The sequence below is a fragment of the Nomascus leucogenys genome, chromosome X (assembly GCF_006542625.1).
Source record: "Nomascus leucogenys isolate Asia chromosome X, Asia_NLE_v1, whole genome shotgun sequence".
Lineage (NCBI taxonomy): Eukaryota > Metazoa > Chordata > Mammalia > Primates > Hylobatidae > Nomascus > Nomascus leucogenys.
The window spans coordinates 14,632,054-14,647,917 of NC_044406.1; the positions used below are offsets into that span (position 1 = coordinate 14,632,054).

General features: G+C 40.1%; 1 protein-coding gene across 1 annotated transcript in view; it reads left to right on the forward strand.

Moving 5' to 3' along the window:
- Window positions 1-11,197, forward strand: part of GRPR (gastrin releasing peptide receptor) — a 29,757-nt gene extending 18,560 nt beyond the window's left edge. Inside the window, exons 2-3 of the mRNA XM_003261088.4 lie at window positions 7,989-8,340; window positions 9,934-11,197. Coding sequence (XP_003261136.1) covers window positions 7,989-8,340; window positions 9,934-10,323 — 742 coding nt within the window. The 3' untranslated portion in view covers window positions 10,324-11,197. The remainder of the gene's footprint in view (window positions 1-7,988; window positions 8,341-9,933) is intronic.
- The last annotated feature ends 4,667 nt before the right edge of the window (window positions 11,198-15,864 follow it).

Genomic DNA, 15,864 nt, shown 5'->3' on the forward strand with positions numbered 1-15,864 from the left:
TATTTAAAGTAGTCTTTAAAATTTTATTTTACTGTTAGCTCATCTTTTAAAAATTCTACATTTTAGCATATGTTTTCTCCCTGAATTGTTTATGAACTCTTGTATAATACCCACCCACATTCAGCAATTACCATTTCCTAGATTTTTTTTCTCTCTTTCTGTGTGTATGTTGTTGTGTTTTGTTTTGCTGAGCTTTGGAAAGTAAGGTGCAAACATCCTCACCTTTCACCCCTAAGTATTTCAGTGTATATTTCCTGAGAACAAGGGTAGTCTTCCACACAACCCAATGCCACCATCACATTGAATGAAATTAACAATAATTCCTGGTAACATAGAATGAAATTGTACCTAATATATTAGTACAGTAGTACATATATATAATTTATACATTAACATACATACAATGTAGGTGTATGTTCAATTTGTTATTACTTTCTTAGTTAAAGCTCTGTTCTTAAAGGATTTTTAAAGAATGGGGGTTGGTATACTTCTCTAAGTGCCCCCACTCCCCCTCCAACCTCCCACCACCCTTATTCCAGCTTCTTCTTGGGCATCCGAGTAGACTGACAAGGTCCAGATGAATGTGTCTGCAGGGAACTGGCTCAACTTGTGTTGCTAGATGGAATATAACTTTTGTTCCTTTCTTCTCTTCTCCATCTCTTCTGTCTTCTCCCCTTTCGTCTCCTCTCCTCCTCTCCCTTGCCTCCTTCTCTCCTATCTTTAAATTTCCTTTTTCTCTCGTTCCTTTTTTTTCTCTTCCCCTCCTTCCATCCCCTTATTTCCCCAGTGAGTCTGCTCTTTTCCTTTTAGTCCCTCAGGCATTCCTGCCCATGTCTGACAGCAGAGAAGTTGGGGAATTATTTATTTAATTGCCCTTTTGCTGGAGCTCTTCACTCCTCCATGCCCTGTTGATCAGAGACTCAGACCTGTGAGCTATAAAGCTGAAAGCTTTGTTCCCTCCATGCAGGGACAGAAATTCTCTCCTGCCCCATATTACTGCTCTTTTTTACCCATCCTGGTGGGAAAAACTAAAGTTTCACCCCCTCTCCAACACTTTACCTCTCCCTGTTGAGCCAAAAGCAAATCCCAAGACATTTCTTTTCCCCAGCTTAGCTTCTGCAGTCTCTCCGAATCATAGAGGTTTTCCAAGAAGTTGATGCTCACGCACAAATTAAAGCAATGAAGAAAAGGAGCCAAAAGATGGAGGACTGCTGGAGTAAACAACCTGAAGATTCCCAAACATTAATACTCCCCAAATGCAACAAGCCACCCAAAGTTCTAGAACCTCCCTGCTCTCCTTCCTTTGTTCATTCCTATTGGAGGAATACCTTTTGACTCTTCCTTAGCTTCTCTAACAGGATGTGGCTTTATTCCACTTCTCCCCAGTCTTCCCTCATCGATGTTGTCAATATTACTTGAAATTACCACAAAGACTCCTTACTCCTTTCTTTAGAGGTTCCTCAAAAGCTTGAGGCTAAGAATTGCAAGTCCCTTTTGGAGGGTAGAATAGCTAAGTGGGATGTGAGTTCTGTTTGTTCATTCAGTGTAGCACCTCAGTTCTTAAAGTAACGGGGAATGTAATACCTAATATCTAAGAGGGTTCTTTCTAGCTATTTTGTTAACATATCCCCACAAGCTCCTTGTCAGTAAAGAATTGTCTCCTGTTCAAGGATGAGAATACTGAAGTGCAGAGTCCACGATTCATCCAAGACCATACAACTAGTTGGTAGAATCACCATTAGGAACTACATCTCTTGATCCTAGGTCTGCATTGGAGCCCAGAGGAAACTAGAGTATATTAAGAAGAGGTGAAAAGGAGCATTGGAGATATTTATCCTGGAGAAAACAGAAAAGCGTAACTGCAATCTGTTACATACTTAAAGATAACAGTTGGATTGGCACCAAAGACCAGTAGGTTCTCCATTTGTGGAGTAATAGCTCAGAGAGATAAGATTCTATTGCTCTGGGTTATAATCATCATACAAGCCAGCTAATAATTGCCTTACTTGTTCAGAAAAATTCTCGGTGCTATTCTCAGGAGAAAATAAAGCTGATATTTAATAGTTTTGTCAAATCTCATCAGGTAGAATTCTAATTTTAAGGCAGGCAATGTGTCAGTTACCCTAGAGACCATTTAGTCCATTTAATTATCGTCTTCACCTCAGTATTCTCCACATAGTATACATTAGGATTGCAGTGGAGTTTTAAAAATATTGTAGTGCAACAATTCCTACAGACTTCCGTAGGTAATTATGGACAAATAAGGGCTGAAATGCTGGATCCTTAAAAATAAACAAACTGCCCATATTTGAATAAAAGACATACCTTTCTGTGGGCAAAGGTTTCCAACCCGGAGTGTGGCAGCCAGCTACTTCTACTTGCCAAGAATCTCTTTGACAAATTAATCTTGCCACAGAGAACGTTTTGTGACCTTTCCAATGTTTGCATAAGAAAAATGAAGCACAGATGTTTTCAGAAGTGGGAAACAATTGTTTGAGCCCCATATTGTCAGAGGAGCAAATTTGTCAGTCTATTGAAGAATGATTTTTACTGACTTAATGTGTAAAAAGGAAACTTCTCTCTCTCATTTGTGAGAAGTTGGAAATAGACACATCGGCAAGTCACATACTAATCATCAATTAATTAGCAATTATTTGCCGAGTCCCTACTTTGAAATAAGCGATTTGCAGAGCAAGGAACCTGGAACATTTTTAGTGAGACAGGAAAAAAAGAAGAGGAAAGGATGTAAGCTTCTGACCTCAGGGAAACTTAAGAAAAAGTCAGGTAGAAAAGACATACCCATAGAATGTAAATTAGTATAACCACCATGAAGAACAGTTTGGAGGTTCCTCAAAAAGCTAAAAATAGAGCTAACATATGATCCAGCAATCCTGCTGGGTATATACCCAAAAGAAAGGAAATCAGTATATCTAAGAGATATCTGCACTCCCGTGTTTGTTGCAGCACTGTTCACAATAGCCAAGATTAGGAAGCACACTAAACATCCATCAACAGATGTTTGGATAAAGAAAATGTGGTACATATACACAGTGGAGTACTATTCGGCCCTAAAAAAGAATGAGATCCTGTCATTTGCAACAACATGGATGGAACAGAAGATCATTATGTTAAGTGAAATAAGTCAGACACAGAAAGACAAACATTGCATGCTCTCACTTATTTGGGAGATTTAAAAATCAAAACAATTGAATTCATGGACATGGAGAATAGAAGGATGGTTACCAGAGGCTGAGAAGGATAGTGGGATAGGGGGGAAGCAGTGGTGGTTAATGGGTACAAAAACTAATTAGAAAGAATGAATAAAACCTACTATTTGTCAGCACAACAGGATGACTATAGTCAATAATAACTTAATTGTACATTTTAAAATAAAGAGTATAATTGGATTGCTTTTAACACTAAGAATAAATGCTTGAGGGGATGGATACCCCATTCTACATGATGTGATTATGATGCATTGCATGCTCGTACCAAAACATCTCATGTACCCCATAAATATATATACCTACCATGTACCTACAAAACTTAAAAATGAAAAAAGAAAGAAAAGACATACCCATAGAAAACTAGCAAACAATTCAAGATAGTGCATAATAAGCAGAAAATGAGAGGAGTTGATAATCTTGTCATAAAAGTCAGGTTGGGAGAAAGAATGGGAACTATTAAGGCCTAGATTGGTCAGCAAAAGCTTCATCAAGATGATACTTAGACTGAAATTTGGAAGGATTGGATTTAAATGAATCAAGAATCTGGAATTGGGCATGACAGAAGGAGGGAAACAGGAAAGTAATGGAAAATTTAGGAATGAGGCATAGACTATCTCTTGAGTACAATGGAAAGTGGACAGCTCATTCTTTCAGAGGGTAGCAAGTGGGGAATGATCTATGCAAAATGATCTTGGAACTAAATCTGGTGATAACTTTAAAGGGTTATCACATCTAATTGTTTTAGATAAGGCTCTTTTGTTGGCAAAGAACAGAAGCCACTCAAACTAACTCAAGTAAAAAGGGGATGGTAGTATTGTAAAATTATAACAGGACATCTCTTGTACATTCAAAACTAGTACATAAGCCAGAAACCATACCCTCTGTATGACTTAGGGCCACATTATCTCAGCTTCTCCTCTTATGTCTGCTTCATTTTTTTTCTCTCAGTCCATTTACTCAGCTTATTCATCTTCTACATGTTTAAATATGGCTGCCCTGATCTTTTCCTTGACATCAAAATCTTATATTTCCAGCATCTATTACTGACTAACTATATTCTCTCTATTTTTCCGTTTAAAAGCTTAAGAGAAAGAGAAACTCTTTAGTAGCTAGCCGGGCAGTTCATTGACTGGTTTAGATCGGGTATCTACTCCAATCCGACCAGCCATCGCTCCTAAACAGGAACTACCCTGTGGTGTCTCCCTGCATTGGGAGCTCTGGGCAGAGCAATCTAGGCTAGAAGAGGAAATAGACCGATATGCTCCACGCTATACAGAACCATTAGACTTGCAGGAAACATTTTGTATGTTCTATATACATTTGAGAAACATCTGGTCTATTTCTCTCCCTCTAGGAAGAATTTACCCAAAGCTCTCTTCTGAAAGAACTATGGTGTTCTAGAAAACATTGATTCTAAATTGAATGTTGACTCTACCACCTCTTAAACTGAGCTTCAATTTCCCATCTGCAGAGTGGAGATAATAATGTCTACCTATTGGAGTTGTCTGGAATATAAATGAGATAATATAGATTCTATTCTCTGCTTGGAAAAAGGCAAGAGCTTAGTAAATGGGATTTCTTTCATTTATTTGCTATGTTCTGAACATACCATAACAGAAAATAGTTTGCAAGGCATTTTAACTTATTTTTAATTGCACAAGTGATATATGAATGTCAATACTTTAAAGCAAATACTAGATGTTATATTATTTCACTGGTAAATATTTTAGCATGTGTCTTTTATAAACAAGGTCTTTTAAGAAACACATAGCCACAATACCCTTATCACACTCAATGCATTAAAAATAATTCCTTGATATCCCCAGTAGTACATTTATATTTGATTTTCTTCAATATTTATTTCACAAATATCTTTTTATTGTTGTTTGGTTTGACTCAAAATCCAAAAGGATTCTACACGTTGCATTTGGTTGATGTGTCTTTCAGTCAGTCTATAACCATTCTCCCTCATTTTCTATGCCATACATTTGTTGGAAAAAAATGGGGTAATTATTCCTGTAGGATTTTCCAATTCCGAATTTGGCTGATTGTATCCTTCTAGCATCATTTAGCGGCTTCTTCTATCACCATATTTCCCGAAGACTGGCACATGCATCTAGAGGCTTAATTACATTCAGATTCAAATTAATTTTCTAGTAAAACTATAAATGCTTTATACTATATTTTATATTTTAAAAGTGGTGAATTTAAAAGAGCATAGTTCCCATGGTATTTTGCACCTAGGAAGACAAGATTCCTAAAAGAGAAGGAAGTGTAGCCATTTAGCCATTTACTCTGGTTTCTGACTGAGTGAATCACCTTTACTCAGAGAGTTAGTGGTAATTATGACTGCTATCTGCCAGAAAATGCAGATAGAAGTCTTAGTTATCATTTTATCTCTAACAAATTTATTAGCGATATCTTTAGCCATATGCATCTTTGGCTGAAGATGTTCTCATACCTTTAATTAAAGATACCAATTTCTTGCCTACATTCTAAGCTAGGAAAATGTTTAAAGTGGCTAATGAATAAAGAAGATACTAGAAGAAAATAGAACTTTCTTTTAAATTTTTATTTTTATTTGTATTTGTTTAAAAATAAAGCAAACACAGGTACATTGAAGCAGGACCGTAGTATTCTGGAATTTTGGGGTTTGGGGATGTTTAATAAATAGCCCTCTCTTCCCTAACTAATTTGAGAACAAAAAGCCAGATAAAGAAATCAGAGAGACCATGACAAAAATAGTTGCATCTATGTTTGATAAAGCTGTTTGGGGAATGTAACTCGGGTCTATAGCAATAATGAACTTGCAGACACTCTCTTATCTTCTATATTACACTTGCCATTCCTCTAGACAGGGCCGGTTAAACAACCATAGTCCTCCCTGAGCCCAATGCACAAGCCAGGTTCTTTTTCCCAAACTCGCCATTGAATAATTCATTCCCCCTTCCCTGGTAGGAGGAGGAAAGTGAATGAGGAGTCAGGGTGCAGCCAAGAGTGGTAAACCAATGGAGGTCTAATCAACATGAAAACAAGTGGAAATAAGTATTCCCCTTCCCTGACGTCCAATAAGTAAGTAGAGCCCAGTTTAAACACAGCATTTTCAGCAATAAACACCCTCACATCAACTTCCACATTATAGTAGCTCATGTTCAATTGAACAAACTTTTGTGGAGTGTGTGCAAATCACAGTGCTGGCAGATTCCAAGATGGAAAAAGACATACTCTTTGCCCACCAAAGGCTCATCCTCTAGTGGGTTCTCAGACAGGTGTACACAAGATAATGGTGCCCTTGTCTTGTCGCTCACTGTGCTAGAGACCATATGGGGAGTGTGCAGACATGGAGATGTGCTGCTCAGACCTCCCTTGAAGAAGAGACTTGCCCAGCTGCAGGGGGTGTGGTTAGCTGAAGCCTCCAACTACCAGCTCTTTCAGGGTCCACTTCAGCTTTCAAGCTGTGGTCATGTTCTTTCGGGTGGTTCCTGCCCAGTGACTGAGCCAGGTGGTAACTGAGATCACATTCTTCCTGGGGTGACCCCATGCAATGACTAAGCAAGGTGATTATACATGGGCCTGGCAATTTCCACCCAAAGCAGGACTTCCCCATTGAGTAATCTTTGCTCCTAAGCTTCCTGTTGGGCTGGCGTAGAATGACCAGCTATCCCAGTTTGCTTGGACTGACAGATTTCCCAGGATGTAGGATTTACCGTGCTAAAACTGGAAAATTTCCAGGTAAACCAAGATGTTTAGTCATCCTCGCTGGTGTAGACCTGACAAGCTCCCTCTTCCTCTCCTACTTCTTTCCTCTTTTTCCTTTCACAGGTATTGCTCCTCAGTAAAACTTGTATATCTTACTTCATCTCAGTGTCTGCTTCCCAGAATACTCAACCCAAGACATGGGCACAAATAGCTCACAAACCAGGAAGAACCTAAATACTTCAAGAGAAGATAAGGCTGAGATCAGGAAGGCAAGGGAAAAATCAATGTGAAAATTACAGGGATTCTCCTGGGTATTACTTTTTCAAGGGACCATTTATTATGCATACTTTGAAAAAGAAAAGAGGCATATTTAAAATATTCAATGACTTAAGGTTCCTTGAAGTGGATCTGAATACTCAAAATGAAGGTTTTGCCCAAAAAAAAAAAAAAAAAAAAAGCCAACCTAACCAGCAACATGCCTTGTTATTAATTTCTATGATTTAAGAAGAAAAACAAAGGGAAATTCAGCTTTTCTGAGAGGTATTCTTAAAATCAAGAGTGTGAATTGTACAACATGGTGACTATATAGTTAATAACAATGTATTGCACACTTGAAAATTGCTGAGTCGATTTTAAGTGTTCTCATTTTAAACAGATAAGTATGTGAGGTAAAGTATATGTTAATTAGCTCAATCTAGTCATTCCACAATGTATACATATTTTAAAACAGCATGTTGTATACAGTAAATATATATAATTTTTATTTTTTTAATTGGCTTTAAATTAAGACAGAGAATATGAGCGGAATGGTACTTCTGGAGAGAAGAGAAGGCATCCTTCAGGGCTAGATTAGAATGAGGCAAGTGGTTATTTGGAGTACAAAATTTAAGGAGGCACTCACTCTCAGGGTCATAGAGCTCAGAGTCGGCACCCTCAGGACCTGAAAGTGAGCACCTCCTTAAATATTGGACGCCAGGTGTCTCGCTTGCCTCAACTCAGTCCTGGCCCTGGTATTCAGAATAATATTATGCAACTGATGGGGATCCTTCTTTCCGGCCCTAGATACAAAGCCATTGTCCGGCCAATGGATATCCAGGCCTCTCATGCCCTGATGAAGATCTGCCTCAAAGCCGCCTTTATCTGGATCATCTCCATGCTGCTGGCCATTCCAGAGGCCGTGTTTTCTGACCTCCATCCCTTCCATGAGGAAAGCACCAACCAGACCTTCATTAGCTGTGCCCCATACCCACACTCTAATGAGCTTCACCCCAAAATCCACTCTATGGCTTCCTTTCTGGTCTTCTACGTCATCCCACTGTCGATCATCTCTGTTTACTACTACTTCATTGCTAAAAATCTGATCCAGAGTGCTTACAATCTTCCCGTGGAAGGGAATATACATGTCAAGAAGCAGGTAGGTGCTTAGGATTGATTCATTTCCTCCTTGGGGATATAATCTCTTGCATTTCTTTTGGACCCCACTGACAAGCCATGACAGACACTTGAATCTGCAATTAGATGAGCTGGGTGATGTGTGGCCAGATGCTAAATGGAAACGCCTAGCCATGGAAACCCAAGGTGTTCTTTATAATCTTATTCTCCTGTTAAAGACCTAAGCTAGGGAGGTGTTGTGAACCTGAAATATTTCAAGTGTGGGTTTCTTTTGGAGAAATAATCTGAAAAAGAGTTATATTTTAAAAATAAATAAAGCTTTGAAGCTCATGGGGATGTGACTTCTTTAAACTCCAGTCACATTGTTTGCCTAGAAAGAGGATTACCACATGGAGACAAAGCAGAGGAGGCTAGAAAGTGAGGCCAGTTGAAGAAAAAGAGTAGTTTGATGACGATAGGCTCCCACTGATTTGGGCTCAAGTCCAAGCTTCATGATGTATTCAGCCTCTCTGAGCTTCAGTTTTCTTACCTATCAGATAGGCGTATAATCCCTACATTGTAAAACTATTGGAAGATTACAAGAGAGAGTATATGTAAGGCCTACAGTGCCCAGCATGCAAGATGCCCTCCATATGATTAGACTTTCTTACCCCCATAGCACCCCATAATTTCATCCTTGAGGTACAAACAAATGGTAGAAAGCAAGGGCTTCGGCTTCCTCCTCTTTGTCAGTGCTTGCCTTCTAGCCCAGGTGTAGATCATGTAGCATCTATGATGGAAAAGCAGAAACACCCCCCACTCCATTTCAGTGAATAGCTGACTCACTCGGAGACCTTACCCTTTAACGTTCATTATTTATGTATTTGTCTCAATTGTGGGGGAAGAGTGGCAGTTTCCAGTGAAACTACCTTCCTACTTGAAAAACCTCTCATTAGCCAACATCCATTGTACCCCAAACTCTTTATGGAGAAACATGTTTCCCCTTGAGGTAGTGGATGGAGTTGGGAGCAAAAGGAGATGCCCATCCCTCTTTGCCACAGTCTCTTTCTATAGACTATAGTCTAGAGATAACTCAAGATTTTTAAAATCATAATAATAGAGAGTTATCTTGGTTTAGCCAATGAAGAAGAACAAAGCTGGCTGCTCTTTTTGAGCATCAGAGGGAGTAAGAAATTATTAACTGTGGAGAAAAGAAAGACATGAAGTAGTATGGCTGATAAACTGCACCAATGCTCTCCTGAGGAAAAAGGGGGCACTTATTAGAAGTTCATGTTGCAATCCATTCAAACATGTAATCAACTTTGTTTAAAGATCGGTTCTCAGTGGTATGTTCTAACTCTATTCTTCCTCGTGGGTTTCTGCTTCCGGGCTCATCCATTTCTGTGTTTCCGACTCTTTTTTTTTCCTTTTCTGTCTGTTTCTGTTGCCTTTCTCTCATTTTACTGGATTCTCTCTTGCCCTCTCCTATTGAACATTTTTCTGTGGCTTTGTGAACTCATCTATTGCCCTAATTGTTTTTCCCTGTCTCTTTCTCTGCCTGAATCTTTGTCTCTCTGCATTCTTCTGACACTGTCCCTTGGTTCCTCTGTCTCTCTCCACGTGACTCTCTCCTTAGATTGAATCCCGGAAGCGACTTGCCAAGACAGTGCTGGTGTTTGTGGGCCTGTTCGCCTTCTGCTGGCTCCCCAATCACGTCATCTACCTGTACCGCTCCTACCACTACTCTGAGGTGGACACCTCCATGCTCCACTTTGTCACCAGCATCTGTGCCCGCCTCCTGGCCTTCACCAACTCCTGCGTGAACCCCTTTGCCCTCTACCTGCTGAGCAAGAGTTTCAGGAAACAGTTCAACACTCAGCTCCTCTGTTGCCAGCCTGGCCTGATCCTCCGGTCTCACAGCACTGGAAGGAGTACAACCTGCATGACCTCCCTCAAGAGTACCAACCCCTCCGTGGCCACCTTTAGCCTCATCAATGGAAACATCTGTCACGAGCGGTATGTCTAGATTGACCCTTGATTTCGCCCCCTGAGGGACAGTTTTGCTTTATGGCTAGACAGGAACCATTGCATCCATTGTTGTGTCTGTGCCCTCCAAAGACCCTTCAGAATGCTCCTGAGTGCTGTAGGTGGGGGTGGGGGCGGGGAGGCCCAAATGATGGATCACCATTATATTTCGAAAGAAGCCATCAAGTCTTAAGTTTTTCATTTCAACTTATGAACTATTCTTCTGATGTGAAGCAAACCTTCCCTTTTTAGAAAAGGGAACAAGTAGAAAATTATTTTTGAAGCATCAAGCCCTGTTAAATGGTCGTGGCCAATTATGTCATAGAAACTGTATGAACAACCAGATTTATATAGCAGAGAAATCATACATTGAATGCTCACTTTGTGAAAGACTTCACCTTGTCATTTCTTTAAGCAGACACTAGTACTTTAGAAATATAACTTGACTTTGTTTTCAGGAATATCTGTAATACACAAACCAAGGAACAACTTTTCTTTACACTCCTAATATGAAAAGTCAATCCTGTGAAAGAGCTCCATGTATGAGGGACACTCTCCAAGTTGATAACAATGGAAGCAAGTTTAATATAAAACAATTCCCTAAGCATTTTTTAAAAAAGTTGTTACTGAGGACCTAGAAGAAATGCTCAATACATACTTTCAAAGCACAAATACAACCAAACACATTGACACGTATATAAAGATCCACGTGTGGCTGTGCGTGATATCTCACACTCTGAATTCTTACCTGATGGAGGTTTTGTTTGCTGCTACAGTTTTGATCATCCAGGGTGCCATTCCACCACAGAAGAGAAATCCTTTTAGGAAAAAAAATCAATCATGCTATTAATTAATCAAATATCTATAAATGCATAAAGTACAGTATTTATTCTTGATACATAGGTTTTGAGTCAAGTGTATGTACTTAGATTTGTCTTTGACTGCTACACTGAATCAGTAGTTTCACTATAAGAAAGAAGGGATTGTATCTGAGTAGAAATAGGAACATGTTTATATTTAATGTATGCTTCTCCTAACGTTTGTGGGAGGAAGTGAATAAAATTTCAGTAACATGTATTTTTTGTCTGAATATGTATAAGAAAGTCACAGGGGTCTTAACTTTAAGAACTGATTGAAAAACAGCTACAGACTTGTTTCTACTTAAGAAGAGTATTTATGAAAGAGCCCATGTGCAGAAAAAGACTTGGCTGAAATATTTTTCTTTTTCTAAGTGAGTTTAGTTGGCTCTAAAAAGATTTGATTCCCTTACTTTAGAAACCCTGAATCGAGTTTTTCTTCACTCACAGAGCGGGCAATTTTGACAGGTTGCAAACATATTAACCCACTTTCAAATAAATTCAAATTTTACAAATGTGCCCTTACACATTAAAATTCTAAGACAATTTTAATTTAGGTTTTCTCTATCCAGATGAGATACAAACAGTTGGCTCTCATTTTCACATGGCACATATGAAAAGATTCTCGTCTCTTGATATGAAGAAGTGCCCACTGTCTATGGAGGTTTAGGAGTTAGGACCAAGACAGAATGAAACTTCCTCAGTTCTGCTTGCTACGTGCTCGTCTGTACTGTACACACCTGCTTTCCTGGTAGTCCATAATTACATTGAACAGTTTGAAAAGCAAGACAGATAGATAGTATAGCTTAAAGAACCAAGATTTCTAGCTTGACAGTCCAACTCTGCCTCTAGCTATACCACTCTGGCTATCAATTTCACTTGTCTAGACTCATGTTTTCATCTCTAGACTGAGAAGACAGTGCTAAGGTCTTGTCTATCGCTAGAATTCTGAGTCACTTCATCATCTCTAGTTCTGTCTCTGCAGCCTTTCTGTAGCCCATTTGGTCACAGTAGCCTCACTTCTGCTACCCTTGCAACAACAACTCTTTGGAAATCAACCACTATTCTATATTTGTGTTCACATTAGTGGTATGAAAGGAGACAAACCATTCTGTTGCTTCAAGGGGCTCCTTGGAATACTTTGCATGAATGATGTTCCGCGAGCTTGCTATGTTTTGCAGTTAGAGCTGTAAGAGACATAAGAAAACATATTGCTGAGTCTTCTCATTATACAAGGGATACTCTTCTTATTCACCCTTCTTCAACCTCCATGCGTCTGTTATTTTGAACTAGTGTTCCACGATTTTGCCCTAGGCTTTCTTCAAAACCCTTGAATATAAATGACTCTATGCTTAGTTAGTTGCTAACATGTATAGCCTTTTGAATACCTAGCATAACTTGTTCAGGCATCTCTGATCTACCTGCTTCCAGAGACATTTTGGGAGTAGAGCTCATCTTCATGTCTCCTTCAGTTAACATCATGGCATAGATTGTGTGTGGTCTCCTTCCTAGCTTCTGGACAGAGTGAGGAGATGGAGGTCTAGGTGTAGCTGTATGTCCTTAGGCGAATCTTTTTTTTTTTTTTTTTTTTTTTTTGAGAAGGAGTTTCGCTCTTGTTGCCCAGACTGGAGTGCAATGGCACTATCTGGGCTCAACGCAACCTCTGCCTTCTCGGTTCAAGGGATTCTCCTGCCTCAGCCTCCCGAGTAGCTGGGATTACAGGCATGCGCCACCATGCCCGGCTAATTTTGTATTTTTTTAGTAGAGATGGGGTTTCTCCACGTTGGTCATGCTGGTCTCGAACTCCCGACCTCAGGTGATCCGCCCGCCTTGGTCTCCCAAAGTGCTGGGATTACAGGCATGAGCCACCATGCCCGGCTGAATCTTACTACTTCTTTCAGACTCCTAAATGAAAGGATTGAAGGGGCCTTTGCCAGCCAGTGACCAAGGACTGGTAAAACTATTTTGTGAATCAGCTAATGGATTGACTTAGACCTTCTTACCAGGAAGGACACAGTTGGGCCCTTCTCTAAGCAAGTCAAAATTTTATTATTTTATTCCACCTCAAGAACCTAAAATTACGTGAGAGAGACCCAAGTCCCCACGTGTATCACTTCTCTGCCGAAGCAGAGTGTGGCAGGGGCTGGAGCTGAGACATTTCACGCCTGGCTTCCAAAGATAATCACGTTTAGCACTTATGTCTTTGGCAAGAAAAAAAAAATCAATTTTTGCTGTGGAAAACCATCTGTGTTTATTCAATTGACAGACACTACCTTTCAATCTATCTTAAATTGAGCCTCCCTGAGGCAGGCAGCTCAACAGTGATAGATTAAGCAATAAACAAAGCAGTCTTCCCACCAACAGCTGCTGCTGGCAGGGAAGGTGCAGCTGCTATTGGGAGTGATATTCTTTAGCAAGATGATCCTCCCTGCTTAGTGAAGACAGGGCCCCTCCCTGTTGTTGATTTGATGATTCTCCATAAATGTGGGTGGCTAAACCCTGTTTTTTTTTTTTGACTTCACTCTCCCACTGAACCTGCCTTCTGCCTCATTAACAAGCTCTGGATTTCCCTCTTTGTCCACAAACAATTTGGTCCCATCCGGGAGGATGGAGAACCCTGAGGTAAATAAACTGTTTAGGGGCTGCTGCAGATGAACCAAGCTCATCTTGTTATGAAAATGAACACTGAACAGAAATAAATGAACTTGACGATAGCACATGAGCATCCTTGCATTGTAAAGTTTTCATTTATGTCAAAAGCAGCAGTTGCTTATTTGTTTCAGAGTGTGTTCATGCATCAAGTAGCTTCTGGTAATAGAGATTAACTTTGTTTGGGGAGTACACATTGAATGGCATCATCTGTGGACTAAAAGGTGGCTAAGTCACTGTTCCTGGAAGCCAGCTAGAAACCATCGCCCTGGGAAGCTGACTGTATGGGAGCTGAATCAAGAGCCATCCGCTTGTATCATGGTGAGACGGGAAGGGTGCAAACTTTCTTGCCATTTGTGCTCTTCACATCCACAACAGGAGGTAGCTATTGTTAGAGAGTAGCTTAGAATTATCCCTGGGTTTCTGGGGGAATGGAGCACCTTTTGTACATTTTGTCTAATTTTTGGCTGTATTTTCATGAAATGGATTAACAGCTGAAAACAAAGGGATTAAAGAATCTTTCTTGGGCCTAGGCTTTGTGCACACTGTTTAATGAAACCAAGGCTTACCAAGCTCTACTTTATTCCATATCTGGATGGTATTTCTCCTAGCCCACACCCAGACACACACTTCCCAAACACACACACGACAGTTTCACTGTCTATCTCCCAATCTCTTACCACAACTCTGGCCTTCAGAGACACCCTTTGTTATATTGCGGGGGGGGGCAAGCATTAAGTCCAGCTGATTATATTCAGAGCAATCAACAAATAACACACCGAGAACAGACTTTTCTCTTATGAGACTTCACATTAGAAATTCATTCAGGAGAACGTATCTAACTTTTTTAAAAGCTTCAATGTTGCACATACGTTAAATTTCAGAATCCCTGGGTTAGAATATTACTGTGGAATCATGTCCATGACTAATTGTTAAAAAACTTTGCATTTACCTAGTGTTTATGGTCTATAAAGTACTTTTATACTCATTACCTCATTTCATCCAAGCCTTCCCTGCTGGCCAAAGAGCTGCTTTACATCCTTTACTATGGAAATGTGACCATCTACCATTACATTAAAAGGCCCATGGAACTATGAGGCTGAAACATGAAACTGTTAAGATTGGGCCATTTTCAAACTACAAAAAGGCAATTTCATCTGGTTCAGCTTAATCTGATTTCATATTGTTTCGAGGTGAACTAACTGTACTTCATTCTCATGGGCTAGTCAGTTATACTGAAGAGCAGTGCTGATCATCACTTCTCCACTTTACAGGATATTCTCTTGTCCCCAAAGTGAATCTGTTTAACTTGGCACAAGGGAGTGGACAGGGTCATTGTTGGCTGCCCCAGGAGAGACAGACATATTGGTGGGCACAACATTCAATGCCACAATGAAATGGAAGGCTAAGACAAAGAAGGGTGGGATCCTTGGGAGCAAAGACACTGGCCAAGAAATACACCAAATTTGACCAAAACCTGAATGGAGTGCTGTGGCTCTGGAAGTGCTGGAAAGGAAGAGGCTCAACTTCACCAAACACTGACAATGTGCCAAGTCCAGTGCTGGGCACATGAAGCCGTGGCAGGGAAATTACTTACTGATCCTCAAGTCACATGGGGAAGTTGAGTGGCAGAGTGTAAGTGTGGAGCTGATCTCTCTATGTCGGTGTCCATTCCACTGCTTAGCACTGCTTCCCAAATCCCACCTGTGTGAAAAATTAAGTTCACGGTACTTAGTAGAAAACTCCACTTCCTATTCTAGGTTTTGTCCAGAGACCTGAACTAATGATAGAGTCAAAGAATGTATGCAAAGAGCATTGAGGCACATAGTTTAAGGAATTTTTGAGGGCAGAGGCTGAAATGCAGCACAAAGTGGGTGAGTAAGAAAGTCCCTTAGGTCAGTTGTTCGCACCCTCCTTCTCCCCTACTCAGAAACACAATTCACTTGCAACTGGAAGCCCTGGTAAGAATTTCCTACCTAGTTCTGTGTCTGAGGAGAGAAAAAAGCTTGCTGAGGACCAAGTTAGTTAGAGAAAAG